We start from the raw sequence: 23486 nt of genomic DNA on the forward strand, positions 1-23486 counted from the left end.
GGCAGAAGGATAGCATTTTACAGAGGCATGGCACACCTAAACCTGTAAGACTTTATGTTCCTTTTCCGGAGCCAACAGCAAAGTAAAAGTCACTGCTCTTTCTGTCCACTTCTATGCATTTGAAAGTGCCATTTAAGTATAATATTTGGTCTGAAATCAAGAAGTTTTAAGAAAGGGTGTCAAAAATCAGAATCCGGAAATGTCCAGGGGTTTTATTTATAACTGGGTGTTTGCTTCAATGGCTACAGCCATGAGGAAGAATTTTTTTTTTTCTTTCCCTGAGGGCTCAACTCTCACTTCTGTTCTACCAAAATAGCAAAGTTGAATGCTGGGCAAGGAATTTTTAGATTCTGGAAGAATTCATTCATCAAAAAGAAAAAATTTGTCCTCTTTGTTTTATATACCTAACTTTTGTGGCTAAAGAAGCTGGGTCAGTACTTGAAGGATATTTTATAGATTTTCAGTTATATCAATAACTGGTTAGGTTACAATATGTTTTTTTCCCAATAGGCATTTTTCGACCTGTGCTAGGTGCTATGGATGGTAAGAAAGCATAAAATAACATATTTATTGAGCACTCACTATGTCAAACACTGGAAGGGTACTTCACCTATATTATCTCATTTAATCCTCACCCAGTGAAGGTAGATTTTACAATCTCCAATTTACAGAAACTGAATCTCCAACAATAACTCGCCATAGATCTCACTCCGTAATCTCCAGTAATAACTTGGAGGTGGATCACATCAATCAATGGCAGAGTCAAGACCTGAACCTAATTTTATGTTTGCAATTCTGTAGCTTATGCTCTTTCCACTAAATAATGCAGCCTCAATTTTTTGCAGTAGTCAAATGGGAATAAGTGTAAGGAATACTGCCAGATTCGGGTGAGAATTACATAACTGACAGTTATTGAACACATGTCAACTACGACATGATCGAATGACGTCAATAACCTCCACTTCCTTCCTTTTCTTTTCCTCATTATACCCATAGTAAGTGAGATGATGTTTTGTTTTGTTTTTCCCTGGCAGTGCCCCAATAGCATGTTGAAATTATTAATCAAGTTAATTATTCATTTAAGTCTAGAGACTCCATTGCTCTTGGTGCCCAAATTCAGAAAGGGAGTTGAGTGTGGCAAGGGGAGTTCTCTTTTCTAATGTGACACAATGTGCTGTGCTCCCAGATTCTTCAGAATGTGCTAGAATGCTGCCCAAATACAGGACTCCAGAAGTTGCACACTTAGGTGGGAAAAGACCATTGTTTTTTAAATGGAATACTCACTTTACACAAATATTCTAAAAGCTACAAAAATGATTAATTTTGCTGTTAGGAATAATTACCAATAAATATAATCTTCCTTTTTCTAAGATAAAAACTATGTAACATCTTATTCATGTGTATATAATTTGAAGAAACAAAATGAACTATCTATTTAATTGTCATAGTCTGCCTTCAATTACCATACCTCAGCCTCAGATTACCACATATGTTCTTTGAAGAATTATGGTGTTTCTAAAGGAGTTGAAATCTTTCATAAATAAGAAGCCAAACTGTTAAAATGTGTTCGCAGCCAGATTCTGGCAAGTCGCCAAAGCCATATTTAAGATCAGTCAGTGAAGGAATATCTTACTCATACGGTTGGGATAACAAGTTTGATTTTAAATGGTAATAGCCTTTGGTAAACTGAAGACTTTGTATTCATCTCTAAGTGTATAACTTTTAACATCTAGTAAATGTTCTGTTCTCAAGCTGGGCACTGTAATCTTGATTGGAGGTTGCACTTGGGAGGAGGGTAATCCTCCATGAGAGGACCCTTCCCTGGGAGCACAGCCTGGGTTAAGTCTCACAAAAGAGGGGAGTCAGATGGAATGGTAAAAGGGGCTTCGATAAAACAGAAGGCAAGCAAACTAAGTATGTTAGAAATTTGAAAAGGAGTTGGTAGGAAGCAAATGAAAATGCTGAGTCTTTGTTGTTGTTTGTGTCTCAGTTTCACCTAAGCCCCAGCGGCTACCCTCTTCTGGAAATCCCAGAGCAGATCATTTCTTAAGCTGACTATATTGACAGATGGCTCAATGACCAGAGATGTCTGGTTTCGTCTGGTGATACATACGAATCCCAGTGTCTCAAAAAGCGGAATACCTGCAATTTTTGTCTTTTTAGTAGCTTATGATTTCCACCCTACTCAAAAAGTTTACCCACTTATCTCGGAACATTAAACCCTAAGGTATCCCTTGGGTTCTGGCTGACTTTGTCATTGTAGTATTGAAGTCATTAGCTTTTCAGCTTTCCAACATCATAACAAATATTACTTTGTATCTCTAATGAGGGTTGTTATAAGTCTCAGCAGTTCAGTAATTCTTCTAAAGTCTGCTGTGGCTGCCTTGTTTTTGCCACTTAATCAAGCTATGAGTTGACTTATTTTACTTTACGTTCATACAAGGAAGATGAGAGGCAGGAAGCTGTTAATGATTTGATTATTCTGCCAAAGCTTCACTTTCTTGGGTTCTAACTTTGCCTCTTCAAACTGTACAGTACGCTGCTGATTAGAAGTAGTGAGAGTAGCCATTTTGTCTTGTTTCTAATTTTAGGAGAAAAACATTCAATCTTTCATCGTTATGTAGGATGTTAGCTATAGATTATTCGTAGAGATACTGCATTATAGTTAACAAAGTCAAACTAATTAAAACATGGCCAAATAATGAATTTACTCCATGAATACAAACATGGTTTGGTTTAAAGAAATCTATTAATGCCATTTATAGCACTGGTATTGAAAATCATTTAGTCATCTTGATAGATGGGAATATATTTAATAAAATCCAACATGTTTTTCTAAGTAAAAATGTTAGCAGACTGAAATCAAAATATGCATATTAACATGATTAATGCATATTAACATGATTAATGCCCCAGAGACATTCCCATTAAATAAGGAAGAAGGCATGGGTGTGATTCCCACTATTATGTACCAGAATCCTATAACTCTGGTTAACTCACAGAGAAAAGAAACAAATAAGAGACATGACTATTGGAAAGGAGAAGCAAAGTTATTATTTGTAAGTAAAGGAGTCAGATACAAAATACACAGAAGTCAATAGCTTTCCATGTCAGAAATAACCATTTAGAAAATGCAATGGTTAAAGCTCCTTAACAGTAGCAAAAATAGATAAAATAGTTACTAACAAATTTAATGATGTGTAGGTTCCATGTAAAGGAAATAATGAAAGTTTGATTAGGCACCTGAATAAACATTTTAATGGATGGGAAGCTAGAATATATTAAGATGTCAATTATTTCCACATCAATTCCATCAATAACATTATTATTTGGACATCAGACTATAATTATAAAAATCACAGGGAAGAATAAAGAGTGAGACAACTCAAGAAAAAATTGTAAAATAAGTTCAATGAAGGCAGACTTAAACTAAGTTTAGATAAATCATTAGATAAAACTGTAATAATGAAATCATTATAGGAATTGTACAAGAAGAAACAAGGCCATCGATAGAAAATTATACAATTTCAGAAATAGACCTTAGCATATGAGTTTATTATGTGATTAAACATGCAATTCCAAATGATGGATAAAGATCTCTTGTTCAAGGATGGCTAAGAGATCCTGGGAATTTGTCTCTTTAGATTTGGTTATAGCATCATGCCATATACCACAATAAATTTAGAGTAGATTAAAGAAAGCAAAGGATGAAATAATGAACTAACTAGGAGAGATTATGGCAAATTTTACTTAATGCCAATGTAACGGAGGCCTCTCTGAGCAAAAGGCAAAGAAAGGAATCTTGAAGAAAATGTTGAAAAACTTCACAGTGTAAAGATACAAACCACTGTATGGCAAAAAAAAAAATCATTTTGAATTGAATGGCAAATTACAGACAGATGATATATTTAACAGAAATTTAATGCCTTATTTTATAGACACACTATAAAAAAGAATAGCCCAATTGAATAAAATGAGTAAAAGAAATGAATATACACTCAAAGATATAGACAGACATACGAATTGTCAATAAACATGGTTTAACATTTCACCTCACCTGTAATAAAGAAATGCTAATTAAAGCATGACTGTCACTTTTAATCCATCAAGTTGCAAAAAGAATGGTGGTATGTATTTTTATAAGGGTTAAAATAACATATGTGTGCTCATATAAAAGTTGAATAATTTTTTCCAGTTTTATTGAGAAATAAAAGACATACATCACCAAATAATTTTAAGGCTTCCAGCATGATAGTTTGATTTACATATATTGTGAAATGTTTACCACAGTAGGTTAAGCTAACATCCATCTTCTCATATAGATACAAAAAAACGAAAGATAAAAAGGAAAAAAATTTTCTTTTATGATAGCTCATAGAATTTACTCTTTTAACAACTTTCCTATATAGCATGCAATAAAATTTTTATCAAGCCATATAATGAAGTATATGCTGTCATTAAAAATTAACTCTCAAGGGATATTTATGGACATGGAAAAATGCCCAGATTATCATATTAACTGTAGAAAAGTGTTATCACATGTTATGATTCCAATTTGATTAATACATAAGTATATATAATTATATGTTAAATAAAGATTGGTTGGAAAATAAAACTAACTGTATCTTAGCGTTGGGATATTACCTACTTTAATTTCTGTTTTTATACTTTTCTGTAATTTTCTATTAAAATGATTGTTTTACAAACCAGGCAATACTATTTAAAGCATAAATATGATTAAAATTTTAAACTATTAGGATAGTATTATTCAAACTGAGGGTTGCAATTCAGGAGGGTCATGCTATCAATTACCCAGTGGGTTGCAACCAGCATTTTTGTTAATGAAATAGAATGGAATACAAATATCTCTGTGCTTTATTTGTATGTTTAGAGAAAAAAAAGAAACATCACAATAAATATTTAGTTTCAGCATACACAAACACACAACCATACACACATAACCAGATATATAAATGTCTAAACACTTGATGTTAACTATATTTCTTGATATGGTTTATTTCAAAAAGTTTGAGAAACTACATTGGAGTAATCTGGTTTTTGATAGAATTGGAAGATTTGTGAAATTGCATACTTCATATTGCTAATGCAGTCACATCCCCTTCATGCAGGTGAATCAGCACAAAGCTGGAAGTCGTTGAGGAATTCAGATTTAACTATTTCATCTACTGCTGGTTTTTAAAAAATAACAACCACAATGTCCAAACATCAGGCTTAAACTTGTAAATACAGAGATTATATGATGCTCTGTAATGAAGGATTATTTAAGTCAATACACAGCCAAACGTGCATCATTTAAAATTCCCTGAGCCATATTTCAATATCCACTAGCAGCACGTAAAAGTTAGGTAGAACAAAGATAACAATTGAATTTTACTGTGAGATTAGTATTGCAACAAGTCAGTCCAAGTCTTTTGAATCAAATAGCTTTTAACTGTTTCCATATGGGTGAATACTTCATTCTCTTGCCCCTTCTAAGTAGTATTTTAAGAAACTTTTTAATGTAGGTATAAAATAAGTACTCAGATATCTAATAATCTGGGTAGAGTCAGCATCTCCCTGATTAAAACATGCTGAAAGTTCACAGCACCAGCCCATTACTAATTATTTGGCCCTAAAATGAGTTTACTGGATTGTCCAGTGTATAACTGACTGTTTTTATGCATCACTATTTCATGGCATATCTAAGTCTACTTTTATATGTCCTTCATTCCCTTAAAGTATTAACAGTGCATAAATGAGGATATTTTGCCAACATCAGTAATGCCTTTTAATCATAATGATTTTTGAAAAGATCAGCTTACTTCCAGATAAGCCTAAAGAATGTAGCTTCATTCCCAGCATCAATTCTTTCCTACCTTACACACTCCAAAACTGAAAACAGACTTGTAATCAGGAGGTGACACTCAGAGGAAGAAAGAACTCCAGCATGGAAAGCCAATTACAAAAATGTTTTTCCTTTTTGAAAATATTTTTCATTGAAAGATAGGGGAAATAAAAACCAAAAAGTTAAAAAAATATCTTTTTAACCAATAGTTTGGAAGGAAAGAGAAATAAGATGTGAATTTTTTTAATGAGTTAAAAGAATTGGAAGGATAAAAGACCCTGGTGTTATACTTTTAAAGACATGTTAGGGCTACTCTAGATTCTAGAAATCTAAAGAAAAATTAAGCCTTTATTTTATAAAACCTGCAGCTCTGCAAGATGCCACAGCTGTAAAATGACAAGGTTCTGGATATCAGATATCAGATGATTTGACCCCAGTTTTCCATCCGAAACTCATCTCCAAAGCAAAGTTCCTGCGTTCTGCAGATAACTATTCTTGTTGGCATTGGATTATGATTCTGAGCTACAACTAATATCAAGAGCTTTTATTAAAAGAAAACATGCTGCATAGCCTTGCATATTATAATGATGTGAAATTTCATTATTTGTCCTATAGTACTGTCTCTGCAATAGATTACTGTGTGCTTAAATTCACCTGTCATTCCCAGAGCTCTTTGTACTGAGTGGTTCAGGCATGAAAATTCTGAAAAACTTTAAGCTCAAGTTTCTTGATTTTAGGAGAAGTGTTTTTAGCAGTAAAATCATCCGTCTCATGCCTGAGGCCAATTAGGAACAAGCATGCCCCATATGGGAAATGAGATATGATATTTTTCTAATATTCTATTGATAATAATGATGATTGTAATCAGCATTGTAAATTTTATGACCTACCTTTCCAATGAAATTTTTCGGTATTTCAAAACAAATTGATTTTGCCATATCTTACGCTCCAGACTCATGGTAAGATAAATGTTATTAGTTAGTTATAATCACAGATGTTTATCATTATACTTGTTTCTCTTCTAAAATACTTCATTCTTTAAGCATTTTCCATTTTTTTTGATGCTGGAGGATCATTTTTCACACTTTTGCAGACGATGGCAAGAAAACTTACTAAATATGCAATTGATTTTTCCATTAAGATAGCATGCCAATAAGTACACCCAAGGCTGCAAGGACCATTTAAATCATCAGACACTTTGATGAGGTATTCTAGTCTTCAGAATTTTAAAGATCTTTATTTTTAGATAACAGGTCAGGAAACTACAGCAAGTGGGCCAAATTGGACCCACTTCCTGGCTTTGTAAATAAAGTTTTATTGAAACGCAGCCACACCCATTTTTTTATGCATTTGTCTGTGGCTGCTTTTGAGCTACAACCGCAGAGGTGAGCAGTTAGGACAGAAACTATATAGCCTACAAAGTCTAAAGTATTTACTACCTTGTTCTTTACAAAAAACATGCTGACCCCCGATCTCCAAACTAATTCCTGACTGGGTCTCGGGATTCTGTGAAGTTTTTCTCCTAAATTTTCTTTTGTAGATGTTTCATCTCACTGGTGAAATGACACATGTTCAATTGTGTAGAAAGACATGGACTTCATTTTTAATCCTTGTGTATGTATTTTAACATTTACTCTATTTTCTTCATCTGTATATATTACCTTTGCAAAATAAGTTTTATTTCTAAAACCCTTTCCACAAAACAGGTAAGTTAGAGATGTGACAAGATTTACGCTTTAATCTCATGATTGGATAGACGCTGCAAGCTAGGAGAATTCTTTTCTAGGCTGCCTTATTAAATGGGGTTCACTTAATATGGCTCCTGAGGGCTTTGAAATCAACATCCCATTGAAACTGAGTGGAAAATAATACAATTAACTGGAAGTAGAGCTCTCTAATGATTCGTTTTGGAATTAGGTAATAGTGAGAAGAAGGGAATAACTTGAAAATAAAAACATTGGAAATCTGTTGTAGTTAGGAGCTCAGACTGTCAAAATCAATTCTTAAGGAATATTTACAAAACCACATAACCTCTATTTATAAATATTGAATAAAGATGTGCTCCATATTTGAAAGCAGCTTAGATTTTCACTTACAAGATTCTGTAATGCTAATTCCCAAATATGATGATAAGGGACTTCAAGTGTAAAACACATCTCACATTAACATGGGACACAGCATTAATTCCTAAACATTTTCTAAATCCTATCTATACAGTTGAAGTCCTACTTACTCATTTTCAACAGTTGTCAACCTTGCTACATACATTCTACAAAGACATTCCTTAGGTATTAAAAACAGCTGATATTTACTAAATGTTGCCTATACAACAGTCTACTTTTAATCCTTACCTAACCTCCCTTACCTCGTTTTATAGATGAGGAAACCAGCTTAGATAGGAAAAATAACTTGCCTAAGATCACATGCCTATTTGGTGCCCAAGCCAAAACTGTGACTCAAGCAGTTTGAGCCCAGAATCTTCATTTGAACCATGTTCCCTCCAAAGTCTTGTGAGTACAAGAAGCTTGAAAGCAACCAAGTAATAACAAACACCAGCACTTGGTATTGAGAGGCATTGAAAAAGGTGTGCTAACTCTTCTGGGTGAGAGGAAAAGGAAATGCTGCTGGGAGGAGGTAAGTCTTGAGTTGAATTGGGTTTACTAATTGGAGACAAGGAAGGTATTCCAGACACATGTAATAGCGTGTTCAAAGGCAGAGACTGGAAGAATACACTTTCAGGGAGGTGTAATAAGGCGCAGGAGATGGGCTGGTGGAGTGTGAAGGGGCCTGCAGTATTGCCATAGCTTACAGGAAGTCAGTGGTTTTCCCATTTCAGTGTGGTGAGGATCACCTGGGGCACCTGTTTACAGTGAAAATTACTGGGCCCAAGTTGTGGGAGAATCTTATCCAGTTAGATCCAGGAATTTGCATTTCAGCATGAACACCAGGTGATTCCAGGTCAGGAGAGCCTCTCTGAGAACACTGGAAATCAACATTCTGGAGTATGACATGGTTAATGTCGTGATGTTATAGAAAAACGACACAGCAGCTCAGTGGAGAGAGGAAGGCGTTCTCAAAAGTGATTTTTTATTTATTTAGAATTCAGAAATAATAGAAAGGTAGCTTTTCTTGATGATTTATACAACACACGCATACACACACACACTTTCATTTATAATAGGTTTTCGATGTTATTTAAACTACTGGGTTATAAAATAAAATGCTGAAAAGGCAGGGTTCCGTTGTGTTAATTTTTTAAGGTGCCGTAAGGTACAAAAATATATGAATTTTTCAAACCAAACCTTATTTGTGTTTTGCCATTCTCAGGCCTTCCCACCCTAGCAGTTAGTAAGCTGCAGTGTGAATAAATAAATGAATGGATTAGTTAATTGAATTACATATTTTCAGTAGAACCTAATTTCACACACTATAATTGAGAGATTATTTAATAACTCAAGCAAACTGTGGTGTTTCTGTACTTTTCTCTGGGATTAATGTAATAATTTAAGGGACTAGTTACTTAAGATAAAATTGACTCATAAATTTAAGATTTGGTACTGTCTTGTTATAAGCTAAAAGTTGCTATTTCCCACTGGCTTTGAATACATCTAGAATGGAGTAAGTAAAGACAAACTGCATTTTAAAAATTATCTGTTGCATTTAATAACTTGTCAGATGGCTCCCAAAATATATTCTTTGTAGAAAATCGATATATTCCCATCGTGCAGAAGAGAATGTCAGTATACTTTTCAATATTTAAGTAAACTTGAAGGGAAGAAAAAGAAAAAAGAGGCAACAGCCGTCTAATTCATCTGGAATTAGACTCTAAACGGCAGAATCTCTTTGGGTAACCAGAGATAGCCTTGACCAACTGGGGACTCTCAAACTCGGGATGCCAGATCACACACTGATGTTTATTCCACACTTAAGCTTGTTCAACACAGATGGTAGGTATGAAATAGCTGAGCTCTAACAGATCATGTCCGGGCAGAATGATAAATATGGTCTTTTTTGTTGACAGTCGAGCTGTTTTCACATTCCACTTGAATTAAATTGTGCTCATTCATGCCATGGTACCTGATCTCTGGCAGGGATTCTTATAAAAAATCATCGTGTAGATTCATTGCAAAACAAGTGAAAAAAAAAGTTGTAAAGTAGCACTTTAAGAAAAATAAGACTAAAGTTGAACAGCCTATAAGAAACTATGACCAAAAGCCTCCATTTATTTTGAAAAAAAGATAAATATCTATTTAGATTGATATTTATTCATATATATTATATATAAGTATATATATTAATATATTAAAATTCAGGGGCAGTGCAAATCCTTAATTTTCATAAACTCGTAAAAATATTTAAAGTTTCTAATATGAAAAAGAAATCATATGTCAGATATACTAGGTATGATCAAATATAACACTGGCCCTAACTTTAAAATGTTCACAATCAAGTTTGGTAAATAAGACATAAAGCCATGAAATTTTATATAAACGAGAAAAGTTAAGTAATAAAGTGAGAGATGATCACAGCAATGATGAAGCTTTATCCGAATGGGCTCTGGGTAGTAATTTCTGGGTCTTGAAAAGTGAATGAACTGTAGCTGGATAGGTAGGGGGCGCAGAAAATGATTTGAGTCAAGAAAGAGAGTGGGAGTGAGCAAAATCTCATCAACCCAGCGCTTGCTGAATTTGACCTTTTAGACGTGACCTAAGCGTAGCGCTGGTAGCGACCCACGGGAACACATTCAACGTCACTGATTCACTACAAGGACTCACAGGACTCAGCAAAGCTGTTATGCTCAAGGTTGCCAGTTATTACAGCAAAGGGATACAGAATAAAGTCAGCAAAGGGAAGGAACGTAGGGCAGAGTCCAGCCGTGACCAGGCACGGCTCCCGGTCATCCTCCCACAGTGGAGTTGGCCCATAATCCTCCCAGCAACTATTTGTGAAAACACACACCAAGTGTTGCCACTCAAGGAAGCTTATCCAGGCTCATCACCGTCCAGGATTTTTACTGAGGGCCATCACGTAGGTACGAAATTCTGCATGACTAACTTTATCTCTCATCTCCAGTGCCCCCAGGGGTCAAACGGATGCAACGTGGCCCAGGGCTCCAGGCGAATAAAAACAGACATTCACCATAAATCATATTGTTAGTATGATCTAACATAGCCCAGGACCCAAGATATACAAAGGCACTTTTATCAGGCAAGATATTCCAGGGGATTAGAAGTGATCTCCCAGGAGCTGGGCAGGGGCCAGTTCTTTCTTTGGAATGCGTGGGTTTGAACACCCCAAACCCGCTGAGTTACTAAGCTTTTACTGCACAATAGGGAAAGAGTCTGTGTGACTGCAGGTCTTAAATTTTAAAATTTAACTAAAACAAAGAAAAAGATCTGAAAAATACCTGCAAAAGATTTTATCCACACGTTGTGATGATGAAAAATACATATGTATGAGGAAAAGAAAAGCCAACTTCATAGAATAGCTACTGTCTCACCTTTGCGTGGGCATCCAGGTGTTCTGCCCGGTGCAGTGAGCCTCAGTGGCGTGATATATTGCCACGTGCAACCATAAGAGTACGATTACCTAAGGAGTAGTCCGTTATGCAGACCTCCATAAATGCTTCTCCACTGCTCCAGCTAACAGTTCTATAGAAGAAGGTTTATGTTGTGCAGATTTTAGAATTAACTACTTACCGATCTTTTTCTTTTAATTTCTACCCCCACTCTGCACCCCATACTTTCTTTTCTGATCTGCAACGTGGCCTTCTCTGAAGATGTTCCAGTGGATTTGATCGCCATCGGCAGGACTGGGTGGACAGCGGATGCCCTGAAGAGGTACACATGTGCTTTATTATGACAAGATTGTTGGGACCAAGCTGTCATGTATTGTTGCTGCAACTTAATGAAAATGGTATCTAATTTAATAAAAAGGGCCATCAGTTACTGAGCCCTTATACGTACCAGATGTTGGGTTTAACTCGACATGTATTATCTCAATTTATTCTTATACCCATCCTATGAGGTCAGAGCTGTTATTACCTCCATAGGACCAAGAGGAGAAGAGGGAAGGGTGAGGGGAGATGTTGGGGAAGGGGGTGGAGAGAGAGTGTCTGGAATTAGGTGTGTGACTCAGCAATAGTAGAACCAGGACTTAAGTCTCTGTGAGCAAAGGGCAGTTCTCGTAAACATTTGCTGCTTTTTGAGATCTAGAAAGCCATTGTTCATCTTTTTCGCTCAAATAACAAAATCATTGGAATGGGGAGAAAGATTGATTGCAGCAAATTGGCATGATAGAAGAAGGTAGACATGGTCTAACATGGAAACAGTTAAGTCCCAGGCAAACATGATGGAGACAATGATGCAAAGAAGTGATTCAAGCAAGTAAATAAAATTGCAGAATGGATTTTAACCTATTTACAATTTTTTAGTGAATTGCATTTACACTGTCATTTCAGAGTCACATAAAAATATCCTATAAAATTCAGAAAGAAAAGTATTTGTTTCTTCTCCCTTTGTTAAGTTTTAGGGTTTGAATTTTGAATAAAAACCATTATAACTTTTCTCATTTAGTAAAGCAAACCATGTCAAAGAGCTATTTTCAGAACTCTTAGGCAATCCTAGTTACTAGAGCCTTTATTTTTAATTTAGTTTTTATTTATGATGCCTCATAACTATCTTGAAAAATACGTCTTTCAGGATATTCTTGAACATTAAGTACAGTATTGCCAACGCAGCTTTAATCAACTTTTTGACAGTTGTTTGGGGGGAATTACAGTGATAAATACTCATTTATCTATTTCATGTCACTTATTTAACAACAGTAGTTCAAAAAGAAAATATATTGATAGGGTCATAGTTGTGTTTTCAGGTTGATGTTTCTTTCTTGTAATCACAGTTACCTCAGTTAAAAATGTTGAAATTGAATACCTGTGTAAAGATCAAGAGGGTGATTCAGACATCATCATTTTCTTGCTTTACTGGGGGCCCACCATGAAACATAAGCTATAGAGAAGAATCCGTCATATTCTAAGGCCTCCTAAAGATATTTGTGGGGAATTTAATCATGTCCTATGGCCTGTGCTAAGCACTAAAATTACAAAGAATTTTTTTAAAAAATTACCCTCTCTTCCTAAGGAGCTCAGAATCTAGTACATTCTATAATATTCAGTGTTTCCTTTTTATTCTGTAAGTAAATCGTCAACATTACTTGCTTTATGGTGAGCAATTCTATCCTTCTGTTACAGGTAACTAAACAAGGTCACCAAGTCCAGTCCATTTTCTGTGCCTAAAACCAGTGTTAAATTTTCCTTCTGATCTTGTGAGATGAATTTATTCAATAAGCACAAATCCTAATATGAGCATTTATTATGTACTGCTCTAAGCACTGCTAATGTAAAAGTGTGAGAAATGTGTGTAGCAGGGGAGACAGACACTTAACAAAGGACAGCACTTAGAAAACCACTCAGGCAAAGAACTCTAAGTGCATGGTCTTGTTAAGTAGGACAAGGGAACATTTGCTTGGGGAGATGATATTTAACATGACTTCTGAAGGGTAACTGAAGGTAAGAAGAGTGGTGAGAGATGAGACTGGTGCGGTAAACAGGGCCCTAAATGTAACATTGAAGGAGTTTGGGCCTTATCTTAAAGGCAAGAGAAAGCTATCTGGAGGGTTTTAATTAAGGGGGTGACATGATCCAAATGACTTTTTGGAAGAATGGATACATTGTATATTACACTGTCTTAATTACTATAGCTTCATAAGAAATATTGTTGTTTATAGAACAAACCTCTTTACTTTTTCATCTTCACAAGCGTTTTGACAACTTTGGGGCTTTTGTTCTTCATATAAATTTTAGACTCAACTTACAAGATCTGTAATCAATCAATCAGTCAATCAATCTTGTCAATATTCTTACTGACTTTACATTGGATTGTGAATTATATCACATTTCTGAATTATGGAAATTTTATTTTTTAAATTTTATTATTTTTTAATAGATCTTTATTGGAGTATAATTGCTTCACAACACTGTGTTAGTTTCTGTTGTACAACAAAGTGAATCAGCCATATGCATACATATATCTCCATATCCCCTCCCTCTTGAGCCTCACCGAGCTGATTTCCCTGGGCTATGCTGCTGCTTCCCACTAGCTATCTATTTTACATTTGGTAGTGTGTATATGTCCATGCCACTCTCTCACTTCGTCCCAGCTTCCCCCTCCCACCCTATGTCCTCAAGTCTATTCTCTATGTCTACGTCTTTATTCTTGCCCTGCCACTAGGTTCATCAGTACCTTTTTTTTTTTTTTTTTAGATTCCACATATATGCATTAACGGTATTTGTTTTTCTCTTTCTGACTTACTTCAGTGTGTATGAAAGACTCTAGGTCCATCCACCTCACTACAAATAAGTCAATTTTGTTTCTTATGGCTGAGTAATATTCCATTGTATATATGTGCCACATCTTCTTTAATCCATTCATCTGTCAAAGGACACTTAGGTTGCTTCCATGTCCTAGCTATTGTAAATAGTGCTGCACTGAACATTGTGGTACATGACTCTTTTTGAATTATGGTTTTTTCAGGGTATATGCCCAGTAGTGGGATGGCTGGGTCATATGGTAGTTCTATTGTTAGTTTTTTAAGGAACCTCCATACTGTTCTCCATAGTGGTTGCATCAATTTACATTCCCACCAACAGTGCAGGAGGGTTCCCTTTTCACCATACCCTTACCAGCATTTATTGTTTCTAGGTTTTTTGATAATGGCCATTCTGAGTTTTGATTTGCATTTCTCCAATAATTACTGATGTTGAGCATCTTTTCACGTGCCTCTTGGCCATCTATATGTCTTCTTTGGTGAAATGTCTATTTAGGTCTTCGCCCATTTTTTAATTGGATCGTTTGTTTTTTTGATACTGAGCCCCATGAGTTGTTTGTATATTTTGGAGATTAATCCTTTGTCTGTTGTTTCATTTGCAAATATTTTCTCCCATTCTGAGGGTTGTCTTTTCATCTTGTTTATGGTTTCCTTTGCTGTGCAAAAGCTTTTAAGTTTCATTAGGTCCCATTTGTTTTTATTTTCATTACTCTAGGAGGTGGGTCAAAAAAGGTCTTGCTGTGGTTTATGTCAAAGAGTGTTTTTCCTATGTTTTCCTCTAAGAGTTTTATAGTGTCTGGTCTTACATTTAGGCCTTTAATCCATTTGGAGTTTATTTTTGTGTAAGGTGTTAGGGAGTGTTCTAATTTCATTCTTTTACATGTAGCTGTCCAGTTTTCCCAGCACCACTTATGGAAGAGACTGTCTTTTCTCCGTTTTAAATTTCATCTTTTTATTATTGATTTCTTACCTAATTGAATTGTCAGAGGTCATGTTCTATATGATACTGATTCTTTAAAATTGGTTGGAACTTTCAATGGAATAGCGAATGAGTAATTTGTACAAATAATCTACATGTGCTCAATAAGGATGTGTGTCTTCTTATTGCTTGGGTATGAAGTTTGATAAATGGGTTCTAGGTATTTCCACCATAAGCTTCTTTACCTTAAACATCTTTGCCACAGCATTTTTGCTGCATAAGTAATTGGCCATAAGACAATTTTGCCGTAAAAGATAAAACAACGAAAAATAAAAGAGAGACGTTAGAAAGGACATAATGAAACATGAAAAATGAATAACAAAATTAAAAAGACTTTATTGCAAAATATCTGAATACATTCAACGTGCGTGTAGACTCATGACAATACTGTGCAAATAACTGACTCTATTCTGTGGGTTGTACCTAAGCACTTGCCTTCCAAGTCTTTTGTTTATCATATTACATTCTTTTGTTGTTTATTGATTTGTCTCCTTGTTCAGCATCCCAATGTTATTTTCACTAAAATTTCTTCCTTCTTTAAGAAAGGTATTAATTTCCAAATACTGGGATGCATGTTTATAACTGAGCTTTGTACTGTGTTGTGAAAGTCTCTGCACTGTTTGTTCTTAGCATTTTGTCACATGTCCATTGACAGACATTACAAAGTTCTGTGGGAAACATGGTTTCGCTTCTGTGCCTTCAAGGCCCTCGGCCTCTTTCTCCTCCCATGTAGTGTGTTTCAAAAGAAGAAACCAACTCTTGGGGCAGATCATCACCATCTGTCATGATTTTTGTATTGTGTATATCAAACCAAACCATCAGCCAGGTATTTTATCTTTTATGGCAAAATTGCCAATTAGTTATGTGGCAAAAATATTTTCAGCAAAAATGCATGTGACAAAGATATTTACAGCAAAGAAGATTATGGTGAAAATTCCAGACATGTGATAAATATACTATTCAGTCAGACTGTCTTCATTCTCTTTATTTTTACCTTCTGAGCTCTTTGGAGAATAGGACCTTCTCATCATTTCCTTGTATCTTTTAACCTCTCCTTTATATCATCTATTTTCTTATTTCTCTATGCTGTATCCTGGGGGATTCCTTCAGATCTATTTGCCAGTTTATTAATTCTCTCTTCCTTTCGTTTAATCTGCTGTTGAACCTGTCCATTAAGGTAGTAATTCCACAAATATATTTTTCATTTCTAAAATTTAAATCTTTATTAAATCTGCGGGACTCTCACTGCTGTGGCTCCTCCCGTTGTGGAGCACAGGCTCCAGACGCGCAGGCTCAGCGGCCATGGCTCACGGGCCCAGCCGCTCCGCGGCATGTGGGATCCTCCCGGACCGGGGCACGAACCCGTGTCCCCTGCATCGGCAGGCGGACTCCCAACCACTGTGCCACCAGGGAAGCCCCGCCAAGTCATTTTTATAGTCTGTGATACTAGTTCATTTTTAAATTTTATTTTTCATTTCTTTAAATATTTCATATATAATTTTTATATATTCCATATTTGATGCCCCTACTATGTAAAAGGTTTTGCTAGTCTAATTATGTTGTTCTTTGTTTTTGCTGGCTCTTTGTCAGACTACTCTTTCTCTTTCTGTGTTTCTCGGTCCTTTAATTAGAAGTGCATTTGTTTGATCTTATTCCATGGGAATCCCTAGCATGTAAATAGGTGATGCTTTCACCAAAGAAGTTTTGATGATGGGAACCTGAGGGCTTTAGGGGACACCATGTGTTCCTCCCTTAATATGGGGAGGAGAGGTTTGGATTATCTCCCTCATCTACTGCTGGTAGAAGGCTTGATCTCCTTAGGGCATAATTAATTTTTGACATTTTTACCCTCAGCGCAAACCGTGTGTTTTTACTTTGCCTAATGTATATTGTTCCTACTTACTTTATAGCACACAGCTTTTGCTTTATTCTGTTTTGTGGGAGAGGCAAAAGAAAGGCCCCCTCAGAGATTTTCTTTACTTCCCGAAAATCCTACTAATGCTTTAAAATTCGTGTTTTATCCAGAATCCACTTGTATTGTGACAGGAGGACCGTTTAAGGTCTGTAGTCTGCCTTTACTGCCATAAGCAAAACAAGTTCGGGATTTTAGCTTAAACATTACAGTGATTAATAATAATGTTTTTGAGAATAGAACCACAGGAGGAGAATAATGTGTGACAAGTTCCATCTTAGACTTACTGAGCCTGAGATGTCTGTGATATCCACATGCATGTAAGCCAATAGATAAATATTTGGGCGTAAAATTCAAGAGAAGAATGTAGACTGAAGATAGAGATTTATGCATAATTAACATAAAGATGTTAATTGAAATCATAGGTATGGAGGAGATTGCTAGTGACGGTGCATATAGAGAAAAGACAGGCCAGGAAAGATGCATAAGAACCACCAACACTTAAGGGACAGAAAGAAATGGAGATGGAGTTGTTAGACAGGTATCAGAAAACTGATGAGTGTGTGTCACAGAATCCAAGGTTAGAAAGTGGACAGACTGTGCCTAATGCTAATGGGATAGCAAGAGTGTACATGGAAGATTTAGTAGATAAGGAGATATTTAAAAACACTGGTATGAGAGTTTCAATTAAGTTGGATTGGGTAAAAACAAGTTTGTGGGAGTCTGAGAAGCCCTAGGCTGATCAGTCTTTCTGGAATTCTGACTGAATGGAAGGAAAAGCAGGATGATGTTTGGGTGCATGTGGAGAAGAATGAAGACAGAGTTTTTAAAATAAGATTGGACATGCTTGAGTATGTTTAAGTGCTGCCGATAACAAGGCAGGAGGGAATTAGAGATGAAATATTGAAGAGCAGGGAGGGGGTCAGATGAGCAGGTTCACAACACCTGAGAAGGTGGGCTGAGCTGGGCCAGAGTAGAGATTGAGAGAACAGCTGTATACCATAGACCCCATCCATCCTAACAGGAGGAAGGACAGGTCAGTTCAGGTTCAAGTAAGGATGGTGATTTGTAAATGAATTTAAAGAATTCTTGCTGATGACTCTTATCAAAGAAATAAAAAGTGAGCCCAAGGATAAAATTGGTAGAGGCATTATGGGGTGGCAATTCTAAGTAGAGTGGAGAGGGTTTGAAATTGATACTGAGGATAATTTGAGAGGAGATTAGCGGAGCAGGGCAGTATTGCCAGGCAGCACAGAAGGCCCCCACTGGGCATGCAGGAAGTAAGTTTGTGGAGCTCCCAGTGGGAGGCTATAGGATTGTTCTCCAGCTCAGGCATGGAAAAGGCAGAGTTTTTACTATATTCAGTACTGCAGATTTTCTAAGAAGGTGTTGTGGAAAAAAGAAAAAGGCAACATGCTTAAAGGTACTGAAAAGAGAGGTTGAAGTGATGGAAAAAAGGAGACTAATGGGAGAAAATCATTGTGCTTGGGCTTTCTACATAATCACAGGATAAGAAGTATGTGAGTGAACAGCTACATGGATAGACTGAAAATAGGATAACTGAATTTATGATTTCAGAACTAAAGCATTCCCAACCACAGGGAAGGTCCAGGGTATGGGGATGATAACTAAAGTGGAGTCAAGCAAGAGATCATGAGATCACTGAGCTGAGAAGATGCAGGAACTAAAGTTGGGGAATTGAATGGGCCACTAGGATGTTGAAGGAGGGAATAAGTTGTATCGTATTTACTTAGTGACAAGGAAGCCATCTTTGGAGCTCTTCCTGAGCCAGCAGTATGGTGAATTGTACTTCACTAATGACAAGAGAAGTTTAAGAAAGGTGTTTATTCAATAATAATTTTCCAATGTGGGTAAGTACCATCCATGTACAGAATAGTTATCTTCTACTCAAGGCCCACCAGAGGGATGGAGTCCTTTGAAGCACAAAGAGGTAGGGAGAAACGCCAACTTCTAAACCATGAAAGTTTGCATGTTGGAGATTGTTACTGGTAAATGTCATATTATTTATTCTTGTGGGCTGTAAATGAACAATACAATATGCACCTTTTCCTCATGTAGCTCTGCTAAGGAGAAGATAGACTAAGTGATTACCTGAGTGCTGTTCAATCCTTTGCTTGGGTGGTTTTGAATATTTCCTAAAGGAAAACAAAATTTTAATTTTAAATATCCATTCATCCCGTGGTGGATTATTTTTCAAACAATAAAGTAGAATGGAGCAGTTACCACATTTTTAAAATTCAGCATTACCAATTTCATGCGAATGGAACACATTCTCTCTTCACACACCTAAGCATGTTTTAAACCTTATCTTTATGCATGTGTTTTTCTTCTAGTGTGAACGTTTCCCATCATGTCTTTTATAAATATACTGATATAAAATTTAGGTTAAGATAAACAGTAATATGAAAGGTTAACAGCAGAAATGGTAGAATCCAAATATCTAAAGATGGAAATGCTTTCTAACATTCAATTGTTTTCTCTTGTCTATTTTATATACTTCATACGTTAGTAAAATCTATAGCTATACTCCTGTACAAAAATAATGCATTCCTCATCTTTATTTGAGAGGCTTTTGTGCTTTACAGCCCAACTTCTTTGATATAATTTTAAAACATACGTATGATCACTCAAATTGTCTTCCCCTTTGTTTCTTATCAGTCAAAAGAGAAGCTCTGTGACACCACAGAGCCAGTGGAACGTTCTACTCAAACCACCACCATACGAGCCACGAGCACACAGTTCAGGGTCCTGACGACCACCAGAAGAGCAGCGACACCCTGGCTGCCCACCAGCCTGCCCACAGAAGGTGCCCTGGAGATACTGTTGCTTTCTTACTGGAGGAGGGAAAACTCACTGTGTTGACATGCACTGGAGAAGCTCTCCAGGGAGAGAGTTATTCTTTGGCAAACTGGATTTCGTAGGGATGTCTAAAAGGCAAAAGACAAAATTATTATGGAATAAAAATATGTGCTGGGTTCTTGTTAATGTATGGATGCCTTTTATTGAGATGTAGTCTTTCAGAGTGATCCTGGCTACTAGTCCTCCTTAGAAAAGAAATAAAGACTTCCTTTCCTATTGCTGAACTTTGTAATAACGGCAATCAACATTTTAGTCACAGGATAGAAAGGCAAAATGCACAGAAAATGTCCATTGATTTTGGATTCTGAACACTAGGTAATCCTACTTATATGCAATTCTATTAATATTTGCCTGGATACAGTCAATAAAATATGCTGGTCTATAACCTGTAGAGAGGCACTGTGTATGACACAGAAATTGTACTTGAAAAACATTTCCTTTACCAGGAAAGGCAAAAATACTAAAGAACATTAATGCATGAGCACAACTCATTGGGGGAAGAAGGTATATTAGCCTAAATTTGTTAACCATCGATTCTGAAAGGTACCACTAGGGAGAAATGTGAGACCGCTTGGCCAAGAGTAAGCTTTAAGGGGGAGAACATGGTCTTGTTTGTTTACTTTCATAAACCTTGCTTTCATTTAAATAAGATATTAAATTAAACTTGAATCTTTTCATTGAAATTTAATTGGATATTAAAAGTTAACTGGAATAAAGTGATAAAGTGAGGTGGAGGATAGCTAGCTGTTAAATATATTTTATTGCTTTTAAAAGCAATGTTATATTTTAATCCATCTTATTGTGGGTTGTTATATAGCCTGAGAAAAGTATTTTTGTAATTTGAATCCTATCCTTTAGAATGAAATATACCACTGAAATATAAAAAAGCACATTCTACATTTTGTTCACATAGGACAAGATCTTTTCGTTTATGATTTTGGTCATATTTGTTAGCAATAAGTAAGCATTTAACTTTTGAAGTTGAATTTGTAAATACAGACAAATATTTACTATTCCAATTAACTTGGAATTTTCTTGATTTTGATTTTTAAAATAAAGACTGTATAGTCTAATTACAATAAGTCATTTTAGAAAATTAAAATAAATGTATTTTAAGTTAAAATTACAACAGTGTACTTTTCTCACAGCTCTTAAGAGTCATATAATAATTTACTGAAGTCTCCATCTTGCAATTTCAGTAAGAAAGTTTAGTATTACCTCATATAACCCGCGACCTGCTCTCACTGCCATAGAAATTTACTCAGTAAAATATCAAAAGCTATTCCTGTTAGAGTTAACGCATTAGTAGACAATTACTGGTCTTAAGATTTGTGCACCTTAAAATTTTTTCTGTTATAACTTTGACTTTTCTCTTCCAGATGATACCAAGATAGCTCTACATCTAAAAGATAATGGAGGTAGGAACTGATTTTTTTCTTTTATAAAAGTTTTTAGATACTAATCTATTTCATCTATTTAAATATGGAAGGGACTTGTGGACTTCTAAATATAGAGTAAGGTTATATTTCTTTCCCTGTTGGTATGTAACATAGGAAGAATTCAGCGGTTGGCTTGAAAAGTCAAATTGTTTCAATAGTGGAATGAAATTCTAATCTTTGTATTTGCCTGTAAAACTACAAGACACCAATGACCAATTATAAAGTGAAAATTTATCCACACATCTTGCTGTGCCTTGTCACTGTCGTCCTAGGTTTATTAGTTGTACATGTGACTATCAAGGCTTTGAAAGACATTGACTAAAAATTTAAAAATAGTTCTTTTCCTATTCAATTATTTACTTCATATTTATATGTGCGACTCTATCATAGAATGCTGGATTTCATAAAAGAGATGTGTTATTAGTAATTGTTTATTCAGCTCAGGAAGGGGGTTTCCTCTTCTTAGCAGCATCTCTTACGTAAATGTGGGTACACTGTGACACTAACCTAGACACAATTTCACTTTTGCAGCCCCAGATGAAATCCTAAGTCAGAATCCAATATATACATTGTTAGGGATGTTTTTCTCTATAACTGTAGAGAATAGTTCCTAAATTACTCAGTCTAGGTCAAGTAACAATTACTTCTGTGTTTTCTTAGGTTACTATATATGTATATCTATATCTTTAGATCAGTCCACTTAAAAGAGAAGCTGCTTAGCCTCTTCATATATATCATTATTACATCGTTTGTCCTTGTCTTGCTTCTGTAGCAAAGTGTTTTATTTCATTAATTTCTTATTCATTATTGTATTAATGCAGTAAGTGGATAGCTTAACAGGTGACCATTTGCCACATATACACGCTAGAAATAAAATCTTGGCGCTTGAAGGGACTTTAGCAATCCCCTAGTTCAAAATTTCTCAGAGCAGGATGTTAGTGAACCTAAGTCCTCATGCTGGGGTTACCTCATTTTGAGAGAGGGTATATAGTATGAGATGAATGAAATGGAGGAGGGGTACCCAGAGGCTTCTGTTGTATTTGTTACATTTAATTCTTAACATGGGTAGTGGTTACATGTGTGTTTGTTATATTATTCTCCTGCTGTCTTTTCTTTTTTTTTCTTTAATATGACTAAAATATTCCATAATGCTAACAGAAAGAACAAAGCATTCATGTGATCAAATAGGTATGAGATACTCTGGGTGAAAGAAAATGAAAGAGATTTATTTTCTGGAAAACTGTTTAAAACTTTTACTGTTCGTTCGTGAATTCATTCATTTATTCCTGCCTAGTGCCTGCTAATTGCAAGGGATTGTTACATGCTTGCTGCTATGGTAGTGAAAAAGGTTTAGACAAATTCCCTGCTTTCAGAGAGCATAGATTCTAAAGAAATTTCAAGATGGTAATAAAGATTTAGTACCTGGCATTTCTCTGCTATTTGGTCATAAAACCTTTTTACAAATAGCATCTCAATGACTTAATGTTTTGTGGAATACATTTTGCAAAATAGTTTTCTAGAATATTACCAACTGTCTCAAGGAAAATCCCTAGTTTTGTTTAATGCAGCAAGGAATCATAAAACTTTGAAGATTTTCTTAACCCAATGCATTAAAACTATCTTATGATGCTGAGACATCAAGTTAAGTAAATTCCAAGATTGAAATGGAGGACGTTTCCTCTTTTCTGTCATACTAGAAAAGTTGACTGTTGGATTTTCAGGTGATATTTAGATCATTAATATGCATCAGGTACCCATCAGAATTCCAAACTATCACAATAAGACTTAAACATGTCTATACATTGGAACTCTTTTCACAGCTAGGTTTGTTTATAAAGCACTTTTCCTAAAAGTGCAGTTAGAGCAGACCAACCTGACCAGTGTTAAGACAAATGTTCCTGTCGAAGAGTACTTAAGGGATATCATACATTACTTTTTACAGCAACTTTATTAAGATAACCTGCTGTCATTGCTTTTTATTTTATGGAATATGAAGATGTAGGAAGGATTGCCAATTTAAATCCAACTTCGTTCGTTAATTAAAAC

General features: G+C 35.5%; 1 protein-coding gene across 2 annotated transcripts in view; it reads left to right on the forward strand.

The window, feature by feature from the left end:
• Positions 1-23486, forward strand: part of PLXDC2 (plexin domain containing 2) — a 413757-nt gene that overhangs the window by 326695 nt on the left and 63576 nt on the right. For both annotated transcript variants that reach the window (XM_060161213.1, XM_060161202.1), the window contains exons 11-13: positions 11625-11685; positions 19801-19948; positions 21381-21419. In XM_060161213.1, the coding sequence (XP_060017196.1) occupies positions 11625-11685; positions 19801-19948; positions 21381-21419 (248 nt within the window). The remainder of the gene's footprint in view (positions 1-11624; positions 11686-19800; positions 19949-21380; positions 21420-23486) is intronic.

This window comes from Lagenorhynchus albirostris, chromosome 1, assembly GCF_949774975.1.
Source record: "Lagenorhynchus albirostris chromosome 1, mLagAlb1.1, whole genome shotgun sequence".
NCBI lineage: Eukaryota > Metazoa > Chordata > Mammalia > Artiodactyla > Delphinidae > Lagenorhynchus > Lagenorhynchus albirostris.